The sequence below is a fragment of the Mchenga conophoros genome, linkage group LG18 (assembly GCF_057382185.1).
Source record: "Mchenga conophoros isolate Kocher_MC1m ecotype Shallow Benthic linkage group LG18, M_conophoros_male_GT1.1, whole genome shotgun sequence".
Classification (NCBI taxonomy): Eukaryota; Metazoa; Chordata; class Actinopteri; order Cichliformes; family Cichlidae; genus Mchenga; species Mchenga conophoros.
Genome location: NC_140543.1, coordinates 8,142,453 through 8,163,722, shown reverse-complemented (window position 1 = coordinate 8,163,722; position 21,270 = coordinate 8,142,453). Strand labels below are relative to the sequence as shown.

Sequence of the window (21,270 nt, the reverse complement as noted above, 5' to 3'; positions counted from 1 at the left end):
AGTAGCTGTGGAACATAAATCTATACATCAGGAGTTGAAGCTGGGAGTGAGGTCCCACATCAGTATGTATGAGTTTGTGTACCTGATGTTCTGCAGCCGTAGATCTCGAAGCGCATACAGATGCCTTGCTCCCAGGACATAGGGCGGATACGAATGTAGCGAGCCAGAGTGGGTTTGGGAAGATGGCTGTGAACTTCATCTGTGGGGTTGTCGTTCCCCAGAAAGATCTAAAAATACAGGCACAGGAGAGCATCTGTTACTTTACTCATATTTACCCACTTCAGTCGGGCCGCCGCAGTGACTGATGGGTTTAAAACTGTGTGGACTGTTTCCAGACTGGCTTCCATACATGACTTTGGAACTCAGGTAACGTTAAAGAAATGCACAAATGTTATGTATGCATGCATCACAGTTACTCCTAAATTAGGTGATTTTGCCGGGAGAAAGATTAAAGCGTGAGGGCGCAGGGGATGGTCTTTAAATAGAAGGAGAAAACCTGGGCAAAACAGCAGCGCTGGCAGGAATGTTTACTGCTATTCATCACAGTCGCTGCTAATCAGTACAGCTATGCACTGTAACACTGTAAGTGTTTGCTACTCCCACCAAAAGTGCAAATAAAGCTTCTGCTCTGGCTGCTAGCATCTCCACGATCGACAATAGAAATGAGTGTTCTTCCCAATAATACAGCTGCTACTACAGTAACACCACAGCTGCCTTATTGAAAATTATTTATTCGTAACACATGACTACAGCAAACTGTATTGATACTACTGGTACAACTGCCTGAGCTGCGGCCTTGTGGTTATGCAGACCTTTAAGAACTGAGCTTTCAGTGTGTTTTTGCATGACTTTGGATGATACTGTACTATCACAGTAATTAGAATTTGGGAAAAACAACAAATAACACCTGAAACAATAAACCACGAATGTTCAGCGTGATGCAGATTTAGCGTAGAGTAGACGAGACTTTCTTTTGAAGCTTCGTGTTACACAGTGTTTGTCAGTATGTTGCCTAAATTCAGTCCCTAGAAGTTTATTTCTGCACCAACAACTTCCAGTGCCAGAATAAATGAATTCTAAACGTGTTAAAAGAAGTGGGATGCAAAGCAGACCTTCAGTGCACACTTTAGTTTAGGCATGCAGCCAGCTGCTGTAGCCTTGGAAAACATTGATTCAGCCATTTACCTCATTGATTAGAATGCAGGGTCCTTCATTACTTGTCAGCATTAGGTAGATGATCATTGTAAGAGAATAAGTGACTCATCATTACCTTCTGCTTTGAGCCGTCCTTCACGGCGACCCAGTCCTCTCCGTTGGAGCTCAGGTCCACTTTGTATGTGCGAACGTAGTAGTGCTTCTTGGTTTCTTTTGAGATGGCACCCTGCGTCCCGATGGCTTTGACGAATCGTAGGAACCCCAAGTCCACCTGTAGAGACAACAAAGTCCAACGACTGAATTCTACAACTGTAACCAAGTGGAAATTACAACATTCCAACATGCCGAAACCCCAGACTGTCTTTATGTATAATCTGTGGCTGATAATGAGAAATATGAGACCATTAAGAGTTGGGTTTGAAGAAGATTTGCCTAAAAATTTTAAACTGTTACTTATGTGATGGATAAACAGTAATAAAAAGCAATCAGTAAAGGTGAAAAAAACATGTGAATACAGTACATAAACAGTGGAAATGTAAATGCATTAAGGTTGTTGAAATGGGTAAAAATCAAAATTAGCTAAAAATGAAATCGTTTTAGAAGTATTGTACAAACTGTTAGAAGAGTAAAAGTAAAAAGTGTGTGGGTGAAAGCCGTGGGGGACATCAGAGACAAAAATATTTTCGGAGCGGCGATTAAAAGAGTGGATTTGTGACAGAAAATCCAACAGCAGATGCTTTTCCACTGAACAACAATTACTGTCAAAGAGCACTTAAGCAAGGAAATGAAAGCCTGTAGATTCAAAAGTTCTGAGTTTTGAGGCCCGATTTAACCCCAGTGCACTCAAGCATAAGATTGTGTTTCTTTGGGAACAACTTAAAGTGTCAAAATGTGCCTGTAGTGAAATAAAGCAACTTGTTTTTGCAGAATTCTGCAGGTTAGTTCTTGTATCTTGTAGAAAATATACAATAAGGACATAATATGAAAGCAGCACTGACTGGATAGGCTACAGTGTCTTGCTCTGTTTTACTTGAGGCATATGGGAAACAAGGACTCAGACCTCATTAATAACACTGTGATTCATCATTAACTAGACGGTGAAAAATCAGAGGAGGATGCTGGAGAGATATGCCACCCCATTTGTAAACTCAGACACATAACCTAATGAGAAAGAGTTTACAGAAACATTAAGCTGCCACTTGTTTCTATGAGTAAAATGCTGGCAAGTGTTATAAGTAATGAATACTCACTTAAAGACAGTGAGAGGAGGCATCGATGGCTGAAATCATCTCTCGTTTTAGCTATTAATCCCAGAAGTGACTTCAGACTTTGACGTTTCTTTCATTTATTGTTTGATTGAATTTGACTGTTAGACGCATGTCAGAGCTTTCTCATTAACAACAATGTAAAATTTCCCCACGAAGTAATTTAGCATGATACACGATTTACGTCTAAAACTGTCCGCACGCCTGACAGTGTGTGTTTGTAGGAGCTCATGACTACTTTTATGGTCGTCAGTCTGCATTACTACTAACTAGTGTGTGACATGCGGGGTTGGTTTTAAGAGATTGTGTTAAACCAACAACTGAAAGCAAAGAATAAATATGTAACTCGACCACGGGCGGGCTGAGGGGCATGTCAGCTCGAAGGGAATTAACAGTAAACCGCTGTATTACTCAAACCTACTACAATAGGTGCTGAAGATGTTGTTTGGACTAAATAGCAAAATAAAGACCAGTCAGGAAATATAAGGAGTTAGCTAAAACACTTTCTTTTTGGGAGCTGTCTTGTTGTTAACAGTAAAGTTCTTGAGCCACCTTGATCTAAATTCCCCTTTTCTGACACTTGAATTCTTAAAAACTGAGACCTTGGCCGACAACAAGGCGATTTGCAGTAGCAGTTTAAAAAAAGCATGATGTGTCTGGGGCTTTCTCAGATTGACTCTGAGGCTAGACTGACTAAGCTTACTGTCATGTGTCTGAGTTAAATTATCCAGTATAGCAAACAACGACAAACTTCCCAGAAATCCTAAAAACAGAAAAGAATGTGAAATGAAAATGATTCAATTATGCTTGAAAATCCCCCAAATGGGAACATAATATTGAGTAACTCAATTTTTCCTTTTAACTAGTACAGAGTCTGTTCTGAGAGATTGTAACTATGATGTACAGATGTCCTTAACGTGCATGCAGTCATTAAGTTTATCCAGTTGTTCAGTCTGACGTCACTAGCCGTGTCTGGGTCTAAACTCCGCTGCAGCTCCATATATCAAACGATCACTATGGCATTACTGAGAGTTGAAAAACTGTCTAAAGTCTTTCATCTTTAATAAAATGATCAGCGTTCTGCTCTACCAGGTGTAACAATTGAGTTTAACATCCAGGGATCCATGAAAACGGAATTTATGACATTTAACGGAGTTAGAAGTTAGCAGGAAGTTAGCTCGCTAGCTTCTATCTAAATACAATATAGCATGTCCTGACTGCGGGGTTTTGGAAACAAATTAAAACGTACAGCTCTGCTATCACTTCCAGCATAAATGAAGACAGAAAACTAAACAGCAGTGACGTTTGTAGGGTTACTGAAGTTGGGCTAGCTGGTATATAATGATGTGCTACGTGACCGCTAGCGACACAGCTATGTTAGCATAATATAAACAAGCTAACTTTTTTTCCACTCGATAAAAGTTATCGTGAGTGTTCTCGGTGGTCAGGAACAAATGTAATCGCATGGCAGGATGCTGTAAAAGGACCAAACTTCAGCCAGGAGAACAACTGAGATAATCCATCCACAATACGAGGTTAGTCATTCATATACTGCTGCATGGGCTGTGCTGTAGTTACTTCCTAAGGTTTTAAAAACTGAGCTTCAATAAATGATTAGCGGTAATAAAAGCCGAGGGAGGTCAACAGGGATCACTGACTGTTTTAGGAGCTTTTTGAGATCAAATAGAAGAAAATACATGACATTAAACATGTTAACAACACAAAAGCCATATTAAACGCAGACTATTTTAGACCCGGAAGTAGGATTCGTCGCGTCATCACTGAACAACCGGATAGTTTTGACAAGAGGACTCATGAAGAAACGCTCACTGAATGCATGCGTGTGATTGGTCTGTTCAAATGTGGCTGCACAGAGTGTGCAGACCTGGGGTTGTAGCTTTCTCAGGGAATAGCTAAATTGAGAGATAAGGCGCTTGGCGATAAATGTAGGGTAGGATGTAGGGCTGCTCAGTTAATCGAATTTTAATCACGATTACGATCTGGGCTTTCAACGATCATTAAAAATGACTGAGCCGATTATTAGCCCCTCCCTCATTTATCCGCGACACCTTAAAGGCCGTCTGTGAAAATATTGTCGGGCATAAACCGGTCCGTGGCGCAAAAAAGGTTGGAGACCGCTGATTAAGAGGGCCCGAGGGAAGCTCGGAAAGCTAAGCAGAAGTTATTTGGAGAGGAGAGTGACTGCCGTTGGTTGAAAAGAGAGTTTAAAAAAAAAAAAAACTTCAGTGGTGTTGCACACCATTTTACATTATTTTTTTAAAGTCATTGTTAACCCTTTAAAGCCGGTCAGAGCAGCGTAACTATTTTTAAATCCCTGTAGAACCTGAACCGTGTAAGCTAGCGCAATAATTTGTTTTGCATATGAAACCGGAGGAGTTGTACTTACATCTTATGCCATCAGCTTGTCCTCGGTCACGGTTTCGTTCCACATATAGCTTTGCAAAAATTGCATAAAAAGCGCTTGCAGGAACAAAAACATAATATTCCAGAAACACGCTTTGCCGTTCCTATCAGCTGTTCGTAACACTTCCCACAGTGAAATGATGCACATGCTGTTTTTTTTGCAAATTTGCATCATAGGATTGTTTTTTGTTTTTCCTGCAGTATATAAAAATTGGTGTATCTCCAAAATAAAACTATGAAGACACTCAAAATAAATTTCCTGTGGTGGGAAACTATTTTTTTGCAACTTTATTGTATTTAAAGTTTTGAGGGATAAGCCTCTTAAATTTCTCCAAGTAGAAATATATGTAAACAAAACAAAAGCGATTTTCAATTTTTTTTGTAGTTTATTGCACTTTTTTGCAATTTATGTAATTACTATGGACTTAATGCATACATATTATTAAAATATGGGCTATAACAGTTGTATTGATGTATAGCAACTTGAAATGCTCCCACAAATGGCACTACAGCATGTAAAAAAAAATAATAATATAAGCTCTGGTGGACTTGGTTCTATGGTAGGTCTTAAAGGGTTAAATAAATATCGTCAAATAATCGTGATCTCAATTTCAGTGAAAATAATCGTGATTATCATTTTTGCCATAATCGAGCAGCCCTAGTAGGATGTAGATTTAAATTAAATGTGGTTTAAAGGTTACACATTTTTTTGCAGCTGGAGAATAGAAAGAATCACTTAAAGCTTTGACATATAAAAAATAAAAGTGGCTACGTCAGATTCACGACACCTGCTGTAGGGGCAACACTGGCCACACAGAACAAAGTAAAACATAAAAACAGCTCATCCAGACAACTTCAGATTCAGCACCGTGCTCGCAACGATACAGAGCAACATGTCCAACGAGTTCGAAGAGGATCAGATAAGCATTTGTCGACCTAAACAGACAGTAGGACAGCTATATGCAGATTTCTCAAATTATTAGCAAGAATCTCAGAAGCGATCATCTTTTTTCAACCACACATTTTACTCGATCAAAACGGATCTCCTGGCAATACGTTTCCCCCAAGTTTCTTTCACGAAATTATGATCTAAGGGCTAAAAAAACAGATAAAAATAATTTTTCAGATGGCAGAAGTTTTTTTTTTTAATCTCAATGCAGCACAGCAGCGTCCAGAAACACGGCTGTTCAAAGTGCTGAAAAAGGAAACGATAAAAAAGGAGATTAAGAAGTGATAGTTATCATCAAAGAGAGCAGCAGTGATAACAGAAAGCCTCACAGTGGTCTATAAATGTCCACACTAACGCTTATCTTAAATTAAGATTTCTTATTTCACCAACACACAGATTCGTGTTCGTCACATCGAGTTTCTCCAAAGTTTGGAAACGATTTAAATGTGTAATAAAGACTTTCTATGGGGCTTCCATTTAATTCCTCTTAAACTCAGTCGCTTGTTTGTTGAGTTTCTAAATTATCAGTTGCATACCAAAATACACTCTAAGCTATATGTGGGATGGCTATAATATATGGTGTGTAATTATATTACCATAGAGACACTGCAGCTGTGATATTGTACATGGGAAGACCCCAGAAGTCAGGATTTGACTTCTCCCACTGTTTCCTTTTAAGGAGAAGAGCAGAGAATAGCTTCCCGCAGGTCTTTGTGGGATGTGTAACTGACAGGGAGACCCCTGGGAAACGATACTTTGCGGGATTACTTGACGGCGCTCCCAGCTCTGTTCTCATCTAAATTCCCACGAGACGTCTCACCCACATACACTATGCATACTGTATGTGACCGAGAAGATTTACACAGCAGGTTTTTGTTGTGAAATCACAAACAAGCTACCAGATCTGCTCTGACTTAAGAAGTGAAGCAAGTCGGGGAAGGTTAAGTCAGAGGGCACCCTTAATTAAATGGAAAAACTGATACCAATTTAAAATTATTAGGAAATGCATAATCCTAAAAGAAGATTTGTTTTAATAAAGTTTAAAAAAATTGCTAGTGCTGAAAGGATTTTGAAAATATTAATTTCTGCTAAACTATCAATAGTAGGTGTCACAGTCATTTCTGTGTTTCTGGAGCTGTGATTTTGTACTTAATGGACACTCCTATACGGAGAAATCTATCTGAGATTTTGCCACAGCAGCCTGCAGTTAATGGTATGGTTTCTTGGCCAGGCATCCCGTAGAAAGGAGATTTCAATCTCAAGAAACTTTCTGATTAAATAAAGGCTTAAATTAAGAAAGGCTGGTCTTGTAATAAAAACAGAAGTCAGTACACTGGGAGGTGAGGAGGTAAGTCGTGAATACTGCGTGTAGGATAAAGACCTGATTCAGAAATAGGAAAAAAGGATTCATTTTAGAGTAACTTTAATGTTAATTCTAGTGTAACATAATCGATATCAATACGTTTTGTAAAAACCTGACTTGAGAAATCGACATATTCTCATTCCCAACTAATCATATTATGGAAACGTTGCCATTTTTCATCATAGTTTTACACAAAAAGTGCCCCTTTAGTGTCAATTTCCACTGTGAGGGAGGAAGTACCAGAACCTACAGTAGTTTGCAGTAGTTGGTTTTTGGAGTGGTGGACGGGACAATCCCACAGCCTCCAACCAGAAGACAAAAGTCCGAATCCTGTCTGGGATTTTACTTTTGTTTTGACTTTCGTAAGCCCATGAAAGTACATGGTTTGAATTAAAGTACACCCTTTCACAACTTTAATCACATGTTAAAAGGTAAACTTCTATCTACACTACAAGTGACTTCATGTCCTGCAGTGAAAACACTGCCAGACCACTTTTGGCTGCGGTCTCATTGAGTCTGTATCTCCGAGGGACTCGTAATGAACTCCATCTGGTGACCATGCATGTTCAAAAATGATGCTACAGCATGTTAAAATATGATGTCTGTGGGTCCTGACCAAACATCTTGGGTATAACAACGGGTTGGAGGGACTGCTATTTCCCTGTAGTGCTAAAGTTTCTTCTGTGGCGAAAACAATATTTGACACAAGAGCTTTTAAAGAAAAGGGAGACCGTTTACTTAAGATTAAACAAAGTGTTTCAGGAAAACCATTTACAGCCATCCTTTGGCCAGCCATTGCTGTCATTACATGTTTTCTGCAGCGGTCGGCCATAACTCCATTCTCCAGACTTCCTCCATCAAGCGACCGAGGGTAATTGCTCTTCCATCTTCTAATTATTCAACACTTGGCAGTGCCTACCATTTATGCCACAGAAAATGGTCACACTTAGAGCTTTTTAATGAAGGGAACAAAATGCAGGAAGGGGACATAACTCGAGCTGAAGTGTGGCTAAATGAGATTGAACAGAAACTCTGTTACTTCCTGCCAAAACAGGATACTGCTTTTAGAGTGATAGAGAAAGACTGAGCCTCTCCATTGTCATCTGAAGTTTTTAGTTTTTACTTAGGAAAGTGGAGGCCTGTGGTGATGCAGCTGATTGCAGTTTGTTTTTATGGATAAAAAAGATAATTAGATGGTTGGAACATGTGGAAAACTACACAACGACTTAAATATTAATTTTATTTTCATATATTTAGCATAAGGTTTTGTCCATACAGCTGATATTTTATTAGGCTGATTATTTGTCAAATCAAACAACAATGAGTAACACGTTTATTAGCTACATGCTTGTTTAGCATGTAACTAAACAAGCTACATGCTAGCTTGTTTAGCTACAGCATGTAGCTTCTTTAGCTACATGCTAGCTTGTTTAGCATGTAGCACATCCTTACCTGTTTTGAGCTTAATGCTACATGGATAATATTGGAAATCAAGGGCTGCCTGGAACAGTCGGAGAAGACGGTCCAGTATATGAATACAGAATGACTTAAAAAGCAGTGCAAAACTGATGCTGTATTTACGGTAAGGAGTTGCAAAGAATTTTATTATGGCCTTTTATATTCACATTATATTCAAATGTTGAAATAAAGCTGCATCTGTTGACGTCCAATTCCACTTCTTAAGTTATTTTGTTAGTTTCTAATTTTAAATATATTTCTGGAACTACAGGGTTTCCTTCTAAAATAATAAAATAACAGCGAATTCTCATTAACTGCTCATTGATTTTCATGCTGCGAGGAAGTGAATTTGAAGTGATGTCCAAACAGCTAAAATTCTACTATTAAATTATACTAATGCTGCAAATAATGCTTTGCAAAGCTGTGGCATGTGGCTTGCTTTTACAGTGTTAAAATCATTAAATGGCAAAATCATTAATGGCCCTAATTGTTGCTGGAGGGGGGAAAAAAGTCACTTTTAAATGTTTTTTGTTTGAATGCAATTATGCATCTGCTGAGTGCCATTTAGAACCACGGGATCCTTAAAATCATATTACAGCATGACTACTTGGCATTGCTTAAAAAGAAATATATTTTGTTCTCACTGTCCAACTACGTCTTTTTTCTATCTTTTCTTCTTCTTTTTTTTTTTTAGCAGCCTCGGGTTTCCAGTCAAAATGAGCTAATGAACAGACTAATTAGATCTACATGGTTTGGGGGCATTATTTTCTTTGATGAATGATTGACATAACTGATGAGAACATCACCTTTTTTCGACCTCTCCTCTCTCACTAATTGAGAAATTATATTTATAATCAGTGCAAAGGCTCTTCAGTTCGTTCATCACAACTTTTGGACACATTTCTATGTTAACAAGTCTGACGTGCACTGATTATTTGTCTCGGTTAATGATATTTCCCAGGTTTGGAAGTTCACTGTGGCATTCCTCCAGAGGTCTGCTCTGGATAGGCCGACCCGTTAACATTCTGTGGATGATCTTTTGTCTTTCCGCTTCCCTAATGCCCCGGTTTCAGTAACACACCTCACTTGCGATATGTCTAAATGAGTTCTACAGATGCTCTTCCTGGTGGCGTCAAAGAGATCCTGAAGACAAACAGCAGGGGTTCTATAAATACCTGAAGCCAGGAGGGGAAGGAAACCTTTCCTGGGTTTACATCACTGCCCTCAATAACAGGTCAATTGCAAAGATGCACCTACTAACCATGTTTCCCATATGGCAAGGAAATTCAACACGACTCAAGAATTTCCATTTACCATTAATAACTTTTTGTTTTATTTATGAATGATTCTTATTTCAGACTTCAATATAACTGCCTTGGAATTTTTCTATTAATAATAGAGTAAGTAGTAATTATAAGAATTAGGAATGTATCGAATACATGTTCGAGTACATGTTCTTAATATGCTCAACATATTGTTTGTAGCTTTTAATTATTTAATGCTCTGCACATATATAGTGCCTTTTAATCTCAAGTATCCAACAAATTACTTTGGTGCCATTGTGCTGTGGCTCCGCTCTACTAGTGGAGCCCAATTTAAACACGTGTAAACAATAAAATATTTATAACAACCATAATAAATAGTAAATTTAGAGCTAATTAAACTTACCCAAGTAGTGATTTTTTGTAAATATTTTCCAGAAATTAAAATAAATACAGTCAGTTATTAAAATGTTTGCTTTCCAACTATTTTAACGTTAATCGCTTAAACCAAAACTAGTTATTTATCTGTAAGAGGTAGATATCTATCTGCATTTTCCTCATTTAAAATTTAATTTAAAAACATGTGAATCAGATCATAATGTCCCCCATATGCACATATGCAGAATCTTATCAGCCCATTAAATGGCAGTTATCAAATGTTATCAAATCTATAAATCTTGCCAGTAGATGGGCTCCTCCACCCAGTGCTATCACTTCATTTGTTGATGGTGGTTGGAGACATATTGGTGTGCTTCCACTTTGAAAGAGTGCCAAAGGCCTACATGATGAGATTGGAGGACTTCCATGAGTTGTGAGTACAGACTCATAGTTTATAATTTTTTTTTTTATTAAAAGTTGTTTTTAAAGCTCATTTGACTGCAAAGTTCCTGCTTGGTTAATTTTACTGCAGCACAAGTAAAACTTCAGTATTTCTTCTTGAGCAAATGTGGTTGTAGGAGTTGGGCCTCATTTAATTGCAAATATCCAGCATGTTGATGAAATGGGTCACTACGCGGCACTGCAAAATATGATTACATATTTATCATACAGCTAGATAATGAGCTCATGGTGTGTCGCCATCCACACCGCCACCGGGTAACATCACCCCGATCACATTATGAATAGGAACCTGAAAATAGTATCAATAAAATATAAATGCCTTTAAATGAATAATAGAGGTGTTTGCAGTGGTGGAGGCAGGCATGCAAGAATTAACTAAGTCATAATTCCTTTTTTTCAAATAAGATGAATTGAAAGCCGTAAGGCAAACCATGCTGTGCAGACTTGGCCACGCACCACACTTAATCAAATAAAATGGGAAAATTCTCCTCACAAAATCAAATACCTCACAGAGTCAGAGGGGCGAGCAACAGCATTGGTTTGGAGGCTATAAATCACCGTGGCAGGGGGATGGTCTGCCATTTCTTCATGTTTCTTTATGTGAGCAACGGATGAACACACGTGCAGAAAGCTGCTTGCACACACCAAACTGGACCTGGTAGCTTTCAGAGTTCTCAGAGCTTTCTGACACAAGGAGTATCGTCACCTCCTGCAGTACCTACAATCAAACTGCTCTGAGATGGAAACACAGGAGAAGCAATGTTGCTGAAAAGGCATATTCAAGCCAGGTGTTTTGTTATCGAGAAAAAAACCCTGCAGATTTTACAGATTAATTGATGGGAAAAAGAAAAATGCCAGTGTCTCTGCACTGCAGCTGCACAGATGGGTGTTTGTGTCAATAACAGTGAGCGACATGAATTTTTCTAGGCTCAGATTGTCAGCAGTACCTCCTGAAGCCACCATGCTGCCTAAAAAGCCTACATTACTAAGAAAGCTAAGCACCATTTTCACAGTGTGTCAGTTAATAATTATTTGATTAATTGCACTCGTGTATAACATCACCTGAACTGACGCTTCAGGCTTGTTCTGCATTAATTGTGCAAACTTCCCGTATCAAAGCGACCTTTATGCATTTTCATTGTTAGTCCATGCAGAAATAGCTTTGCATGAGTCACAGTTTAGTATTGGTAAACATTTGGTTTGAACATCTGGTGGGAGGTTCTTCTGTACTCTCAGTGAGCTGTGTAATTACCATATTAGGGAAATCAACTCTCTGTGACATTTTTCTCAATAACATTCTTAAGTTATCTATGTGACTTATATATCATGTTTACGTCAGATCACTTTTGCAAATATTTGATGTCTTGATAAATCGCGCAGCAATTTGAAGTTTACACAGCTACATTTTTGCCTGAAAACATCTTAAAAGTTTATTTTGTGACCCAGAAAGAATAATATTAAAACTAAATAGCTGCCGCCATTGTTGGAAACTGGAATTGGCTGGGCCGCGCTATGAATTCTGGGACAGGTTGGGCCACGAAGGATACACCCAACCTATCCTTCAAATCTGGGGAAAAGGAGGACACATTTCTCAGCTGCATTTGGAGGAGTCTTTGAATTTGGACAGCCTTGCATCGCTGTCACGTAATCGGCCTACAAATGCTGGACACAGCTACAATGCCGGAGACTGCTTCTTCTTCTTTGGTGTTTAACAGCAGCTAGCATCCTTGTTAGATGCATTGCTGCAATCTTCTGCTTCAGTCCTTTATTACACTCTTAAATCCTACTACTTAATCCTGCGTCTTTCAGGATCTTACAAAGCTTCAAATGACGCGTTGACTATTAAATTAGTCGTCGACAATTTTGATATTTGACGTAATCGTGACTAGTCGACTAATCGTGGCAGCCCTAGACATCATACGGAGCCAAGAGTTGAATAAGATGTCTAAAACAGAGTTTTTAAACCTTAATACAACTTCACCAATGTTGCAGCATAAATGTGACAGAAGCATACCATGTTCTCTTTAAAGAGAAATGATTCATTAAACAACTGCCAATTTCTTCTCTGAGATATTAAAATTAGCATCTAACTGCACAGAGGAGTGTGCAATAAAACAAAGGAAATAAATTAAGCAATACACCACACATACATATTACTTATAAACAAATTGCACTGCCATTGTCTGTCCACTGTGTGTATAATAAGTAATCTGCACCGTGCAGATGGCAGCCTTGTAATACTTTGCCCAGAGGCTCAGAAACAAACCAGTTCTCCTCTGCAGGAATATTATCCTCCATCTATAATGTTAGTAGATCTGCCACAGTGCATATGTGGTTAAAGTGACAACTGTTGCCAACCTAGTCTTCTTTGGTGATTTAAAACTTTAGTGAAGGGAGCTCATTGTATTTAGTTAAGAGTCAAAAACAAGTTAAATCTGGTAATTTTTTCCTCAATGGAAAAAAGAGATAATTTCTTAGTAAATCTTCTAAGTTTCTATGTTCATTTTCAAGTAACACAATATAAATGAGATTTTCCAGCAAGACTGACCAACAAGATGATGCCAAGTGCCCACTTAATGATAATAAACCTTAAAGGTCAGCTAACAGTGGAGCGTTTCCGAGTCGAGTGTGAAGCGGCACAAATGAGAATCAGCACCTCCAAGTCTGAGACCATGATCCTCATGCAGGAAAGGGTGGCGTGCCCACTCTGGGTCAGGGATGAGTTACGCCACCAAGTGGAGGTGTTTAAATATACGGGTGTTGTTCAGGGAGCGGGAGATTGACAGACAGATTGGTGCTGCGGCTGCAGTGATGCAGGCACTGTACCGGTCCTTCGTGGTGTAAAAAGCGATCAGATACTGGTAGATCTTCATCCCTACCCTCACCTATAGTTGCAAGTTTTGGGTAGTGACCGAAAGAACGAGATCGTGGATACAAGCAGCGGAAATGAGCATCGAAAGGAGCCAGATGAGGTGGTTCGGGCATCTGGCAAGGATGCGTCCTAGGTGAGGGAGGAACCCCCGGGGCAGACCCAGGACACGCTGGAGAAATTATCTCTCTCGGCTGGCCTGGGAAAGCCAATGCATTTATAGTTGCTCCTGCAACCCGGCCCCAGATTAGCAGAAGAAAATGGATGGATGGATGGAAACCTTACAAAAACTAAGAAACATATAAAAGGGGCTTTAACTCATTAACAGTGCATTTCCAAGAATCTTTCTACTTTGTCACTAAATGAAACATCCTTCAAAGTAATTGGTACCATCAGGAAAAATAAATATTTAACATCTCTTAAGGCAAACCTTTAAATACTACATATTTTATGTAGTATTTAAAGTGACGCTCAATTAAATTTAGCCTCTTCTTAATTTACCCATTGACCTCTATTAAAACACTGTCCTTCATATCCTAACATCTCAGAGGGCTCAGCAATGAGCCACTACCTAAAACAAGTCCCAAGACAGACAATAGAGGGCCACTAATACTAATCCACCGCTGAGGCCGTCTTCCTGTCTGCTTCCTGTTGTAAGCCTCACAGGAGGGAAGTGAGGGTCTGCTCTTATTGCGAGGGGCATTGTGAGTCTTCCTCTATAAGTTCCTGTCCCGGACAATGGGACAGTGCTGGACTCTGGCCGCACCTCAGCACTGGGACTGTTTATGTGAAGTAGATTTTGTTTTTATTGGTTCAACCCTTATTAGGAAATTCACAGGCTGGTTTTGTTTTGCAATTGCTAATTATAAAAAGGTCCCTTGAGTTTTACTAATTTGAGCATCTGTTGGGTATGATACTTTAATGGGTTCTAATATGAATGTAAATAAATTAGATTTTAGTTCCTGTAATCATAGTTAAAAACCTAAATTTGATTTACCACATTTTTCTTTAGAAAATAAGGGAAAAACAACTTTTGTCCTGAGGACTCACACATTTGTGGCTCATCTCACCTTGTTTTTGTATTTTTCCGTACAAAAATAGTACCTACATTTATATTGATATGTTTAAAAAAAAGTAGGCTTTGACTTGGCTGTCTCTTAGTGAAGGCAACACAAAAGAACTAATGGTAGCTACAGGTAAAGTAATAAGCTAGCTGCAGCTATTTTTAACCCTTAATACTGTCTCTCTGAAAAAATATCAGGTGGTGAATCAAAATTTAGATTATTTTATATGCAGAACAAAACAAGTAAGAAATAATAATATATATTTTTTCATGATATGGGGGGAAAAAACAACTAAAAGGCTTAGTATAGTAGCTACAGGGTAGCTGCTAGCTTAATTTTCACAACAAGTTAGCATAGTTTTGTGGTATTTTCATAAAATACCTACTATACCGTGGTAAATAACTGCCATTAACCATCCTACAGCATTAGTTGTATATAAATCTTTAATCTGGGGTGGCTGTGGCTCAGGAGGTAAAGCAGAAAGCTTGGTGGTTTGATCCCCGTCTGCTCCAGTCTGCATGCTAAATATCCTTGGGCAAGAAGCTAACCCCAAGTTGCTGAGTTTTAGTTAGAAAGCACTTAGATAGGAAAAGCATAGAAAAGTGTTTGTATAAATGGGTGATTGAGGCAAGTTGTTTAAAAGCATTTTAAGCTCTCAGAGTAGATAAGCGCTTTATAAGAACCAGTCCATTTACCAATCTACATATCATCTTTAAGAATACAACCACACACTAAGCATTAATAGTTTCTCCTCACCAGTTTATATTAATTTTATGTCAAATGTTCCACAAGCATGAACAAATTGATCAACTATTGAACCAAACAAATTTACCCAACAGTTCCATCTTCTTTAGGGTCAAAAAAACCAAACTTCAACACAAGAATGTTTTGCTCCTTCATTCAGGGATTGCTGGATGCTAGTTTATCAGATTTCACTATGAATAAGAGATGTCAGCTGTGCTGGAGAGGCACGCTCCAATGAATAATGCAGACTGGTTTATTTTTTCACTGTCGAGTGTCCCCATAAAATACACAGAAGTGGTACATATGAGTGAACAATATTCAGACCAGATGTGAGCATGGTCTCAGTGGTACAGTGAAGTTCAAACTGAGGAACACTCTCTTTCCACAGAGATACAAGGATGCTTTCAGTCTGAGATCACACTCTGAAAATTAAGCCAATGTGACATAATTTCAATCCCTCTAACCTATTCTGAGCCTTCAAATGTGGAATTATAGCAGTAATTATCGCTACATTATCTAAAGATATAGACGTGAGTAACTCTAACCCATAACGATAATGAATGATGAATGACAGTTAAAAATAAGGACAAATTTACTCACCTGTATCCACTCCCGCATGTTGTCATCTGAGGGTGTCCAGCCATTTTCCTGGTAGTTAAGGCGGGAACGTTCAGGGGACCAGTTGGAGTTATACTGGGAGGAAGCGGTGATCTGGTCAGAGGAAATTTCTCCAGACTCCATGCCCAGTGGCTCCATACAAGCAAAATCTGACGAGACGAAAAAGACAGAAATCCTTCAGATAAAAAGCTCCACAGCACAGGTATACATCAAAACACCCCCAACGAGAAAATAATCATCAAGTTACTGTTGTGAATCAAGAGACGCATTAATTCTTTTGCCTATAAATTATCATCAGGTTAGATGGGAAAATGTTTGTTTGTCAAAATCATACCAACGGCTTCTATAATATGAGTTTAAAAAGTCTATTACACACATCATTAGCTGGATGAACTGAATTTTTGGTATTTTGCTCTTGCATGCAGTCATTACTAATGGATGAATTTTTCATTAAACTCCAGAACCGGGCTCTGAAAGTTAGAGTTATAAATCTGAGTTGGAAAAAAAACAACTACTCAAGTTTGAGTTTGTGTCAGGCAGGAAAACAAGTGAGCCTGAGTGTGATTAGAGTGTCGCCCAGACAATGTGAAGTAGTCTGTCCCAGCTTCCTGCTGCCTGCAGAGAAGTCAGTAAGAGGTCATTACAAAGAGCTGCTGCACTGGTTTGATATGTCTATGCAGCATCCACACATTCACAGGCTATACTCCATGTGCAGACATATGGAGCCAGCAAAATATATAAAAATCTATCTGACTGAACAATCTATGTGTTTTTGCTTTAGTCCAGGCCACGGAGGGTTACTGTGAATCTGTGGAAGCTTCAGCATGTCAAAAAAAGCTATAAAAATGTAACAAAATAGTGGAAAATGGCACAGAAGCAGATGATATTGCTAACTGGTCCAAAGTAACTCAAAATCTAACTATAAATCACTTTACAGATTAAATAAATCCTTGCATTTTAAAACCTGGATTCAGGTGGCGTTACTATTTTCGATAAACACATTTTAATCTACATCTGCAACTAAATTTTGATTTTCTGCTGTGTACTTTACCATCGCTGTGAATCTAATTTTTTCATGGGCCATGTATAGCAATGTTCATTAAAAGTTCTTATTGTAAACGAATGTGTTTGTAGTAGTGCTGTCAGCAATAATCTCGTTAAAATAATGTTAAAGCCGTAACTGCATTAACGCCGCAAATCTCCGTTAGCGAGTTGGCGCGGATCGCCCCGTGCGTGAGGCTGCATGGTGTCAACGCATTAGTACAGTTAGCTCGTTAACGTGTTAGCGCCTGCCAGCCGCACGCATGGGGCGATCCGCGCCAACTCGCTAACGGAGATTTGCGGCGTTAATGCAGTTATGGCGTTATCGTCATTTTAACGAGATTAACTCTGACAGCACTAGTGTTTAGTTTAGTTTACAGTACAACAAGATAGTGCAGTGAGTCAAAGTGACCTTTATTTAGATGGCGACAAAAACAAATAAAAAAAAAACTGAAAAAATAGAGGCAGGGCAAAAAATAAAATTATTAACGATAAAAAAGCAGATAACGGCACTTCTGTTTCTACTGTGTGTCTGTTGCTGCCTCTAGTGGTGAAAGTTTTAGTTGCAATTTGCAGAGATTCTTACAAAATGCATCTTTAACAATGAAAACAAAACCCCTTTATAACCATATAGTGAGGTCGTTGGGAAGATTTGGGCGTTTTCCGATGAATAAATTCGTACTTACTAACACAAAATTTAAATTCACCTCATACCAACAGATTTTTTGTTAATTAATAAATGCGGTAGTTTTGTTGTGATTCACTGCTTTCCCTGCTATTTGTGCACGATGATATACGACGCTTGTCTAGGAACCACTTTTTTGTACTCTGCCTTTAGAGACATATTGTGGGATGCTTATAGTCAAGTGTAGCATACTCATTATACATTCAGAAGCACTCAAAGGAAACTAAATAGTCCATTATAGTGAGCAGTGAGTGATTGCAGACATGGGAAATGTTCTCTTCAAGTATATTTGCTATTCTCAGCTTCTAAAATAATTTGCTGCTTTTCTTTGTGACCTATGATTGTTAAAGTAAAATAATTCTGGCTTTCTGATGTTTGTTAGAGAAAATATTATACATGTTTTGTTAAGTAAATTGACAATAATTCCAATAATAAAATGTTTGTTGAGGTGCTATTATGCATATGTGCTCAGCTACAAACGGATATAAATGCATACAAACCCAAGCAGGCAGCTATTGCAGCTATTGTTGTGTTTGGTTCAGCTTTAACACTCTGTGACTTTCAGTTTTAATCTTTATCAGAAGGATGATCCACTCCTCGGTGGGTTTAGAGAGCTCTGCAATCCGCTGGTCTTACGAAATGGACCAAAAACAGCAGCTTGGACAATGTCAAGCTGCTGTCTTTTAAAGTCTTTTAACATCTGCAGGAAGCTCCTGAGGATGTTTTACCAGTCGGTGGTTGCTGGAGTACTTTTCTATGCTGTGGTGTGCTGGGGGAGCAGCACAGCAAAGAAGGACTCATCCAGGCTGGAGAAACTGATCAGGAGGGCTAGCTCTGTGGTCGGCATGAAGCTGGACACTCTGGTGACAGTGGCAGAGAAAAGGACATTAAAGAAACTGATGGACATTATGGACAATGCCAGACATCCTCTGCACACGGCCATAAACAACCAGAAGAGTCTGTTCAGTGACAGGTTGCTTCTCCCAAAGACAAGAACTAACAGACTTAAAAACTCCTTTGTTCCACACGCCATCAGACTGTTTAACTCCTCCCTGGAGGGGAGAGGGAGGGGAAACAGGAGGACAAAGGAGGGGGGAACAACTAAGCTGTAGTGCCTCTTCACCTCACTGTGCAATACCTTTTGTGCAATACTTTTGTAAATAGTCAACAGTGCAATAGACTCAATACTTGAAATGTGCAATTCACTTGTATTTTTATTTTTATTCCTATTTATTCTATTTATCCCCTTCGTATATTTTATTTATATTGTCTCTGTATTTATATATATATATATGTGGGATTAATAAAGTTCTATCTAATCTAATCTAATCTAATCTAAGCTGCACATCTGTATCTGTTAGGCATGAGTGTCCACTCTGTAACAGCAGGAGAGTGTGGGGAAGGAAGAGGGAGGGTGGCCGTAAAGAAATGTGTGTTTGTGTGTGTGACTGTGTGTGTGGGAGGGCTGTCTGGAGACACAAGGTCTGCCAGACTGACACAAACACACTACATCATTCCAAGTCCCACAAATAAACCAGGGAGAAAGTTTGCTTGCGACATCTCCTAAAGCCTGCAGAAAGCTGGATATTGTGCTCATCATCTTTTATTTATTTATTTTTAAATTGACAATTTTCAGGCCCAAATCCTCCAATTCAGCTTTCCCCAGAAGAATCCTCTTGCCAGAAAATGCTCTGAAACTACAACTAGACCATAAGAAAGCACGCTCATACAGCTGAAACACAAGCTTATCCTCAACAGCTCTCCAGTTCTCTCGATTTTTCTGCTTTCCATCTCAGCTCAGCTCCCGTCTCATCAAACTTATTTTTATTCATGAGACAGCCCCTGCGTCCCCGCCGCAGCAGGTATACGAGGGACAAACATCCAGCCTGTCCCTGTACCCCACTATCTAAAAAGAAAGGATGCAAACTGAAGTCCCCGCCAATGCTTCAGCTGATCAAAAGCTCTGCTGGAGGCCACTGCTGATGGCAGGGACAGAGTGAGAGAAACCCATAAATTCACTGCAGGACGTCAGCATTTGCTTCCTCTAAGACTGTAAGCATTTTGCTTGGAGAAAACTTCTCTGTGGATTGTTTTACGAAACTGAAGCGCAGCACTGGTGTGAAAATCTGCATAAAAACAACATAAAACATTTAAAGCTGTAGCTTCTAATCTGACAGTTGTTTCAAATGTGTGCATTTTAACTGACTGTTTATTCACATTTCAGATATTTCATTATCTCTCTGACATTATTTACATGCCTGCTGCTTCTCCGACACTTCATTATCCAGACTAGTCTGATTTCCTGATCTTCATTAACGCTGACATATTTTTATTTACAAAGTCAGACTGGCTAAACTCCTTTGGCATTACAGCCTTTTAAAAAGACACCATAAATTTAACTGATAGTTTAATTAAAAAAATCATAATAATCCTAATTGTCTGCTTGTTTTAAGAGTCCACAGAGTCAACTAACAGTAGCTGTAGTGGTGATTATTCCACAGCCTTCGCTCCTCTGGATGTCTCCTTTTTAATAATAGGTAGCCAGGACTTTATTTTGCACCTTGTTCATGAATAACCTCCAGTGCACACTAAAGCTGGATGTTTTTGTCTCCAGTGAGACTGTAAAGCTCTAAAGAATTGCTAATTCTGTCATGTTACTTGCTTTCCCTGATTTGCTTTACTTTTATCCCACGCCTGCTCATGTTACATTTGATTTAATACTCTTAACCTCGTAACAGTGCGCTGTCTTGGGTAGATCTCCATTGAAAAAGAGATTTTGATCTCCAGTTGCTTCCTGGTTAAACAGAGGTGAAATAGAATTAATTTTAAAAAATCAACAACTGTTTCTCAGCTGGTGTTCTCGCCTGTATCACAAGGTTTATTTAGTACAAATCTTTCTTAGTGTCAGAGCAGTTGAGCTACCCTAAAATGTGTCCACGCACCCTTTGGCAACTGCTGAATTACCCCCTGCTGCAGGAGTAGCTAACCCTGGTTGTATAAAACTGCAGAAAAGACAGTGTGATTTGGTTTGGTGAGAAGCGTTGATTCAATCTGCTGAGCCTAGCCGATGGTCTGCAGGCAAAGTAATTTCCCATGTGTATGTGTATATTTGTACGTGAGCCTTTTTCTAAACCCAGGGCTGTTGTCAGACATCCTAAAAAAGAAAATTCGGCTAGTAAAGCGACTTATCGTTACTGTTTAAATACCAATTGACATATCTGATACATGCACATCAGTGCATTATCGCACTGTCTCGAATGCTCACCATCAACATAAGATACAAGCTGAAAACACCCACATCTTCCGCCCACAGCAAAAACAAACAGGAGGAGTGAAAAAAAAAAAAATGGTGATAACAACTTTGACCCTCTGGTGAAATTCGAGATTTACATGTTTGGTTACAGAAATATTTCCCTTAGAGTGAGTGTGATCTGTTCATCATAATATCACCTTTGGAGTTAAAGGGGTTTAAAACAAGACTATCCTCAAAATTTGGAACAATAAACCGAGAGACTTTGTGCTTTTTCTCTTAA

The 21,270-nt window shown here is 38.9% G+C and overlaps 1 protein-coding gene across 1 annotated transcript in view; it reads right to left on the bottom strand.

Moving 5' to 3' along the window:
• The window catches only part of LOC146553139 (neuropilin-1a-like), a 96,383-nt gene that overhangs the window by 29,072 nt on the left and 46,041 nt on the right, over positions 1 to 21,270 (bottom strand). Inside the window, exons 6-8 of the mRNA XM_085256110.1 lie at positions 15,994 to 16,160; positions 1,271 to 1,426; positions 83 to 227 (exon numbers count right to left, since the gene is read on the bottom strand). Coding sequence (XP_085112236.1) covers positions 83 to 227; positions 1,271 to 1,426; positions 15,994 to 16,160 — 468 coding nt within the window. The remainder of the gene's footprint in view (positions 1 to 82; positions 228 to 1,270; positions 1,427 to 15,993; positions 16,161 to 21,270) is intronic.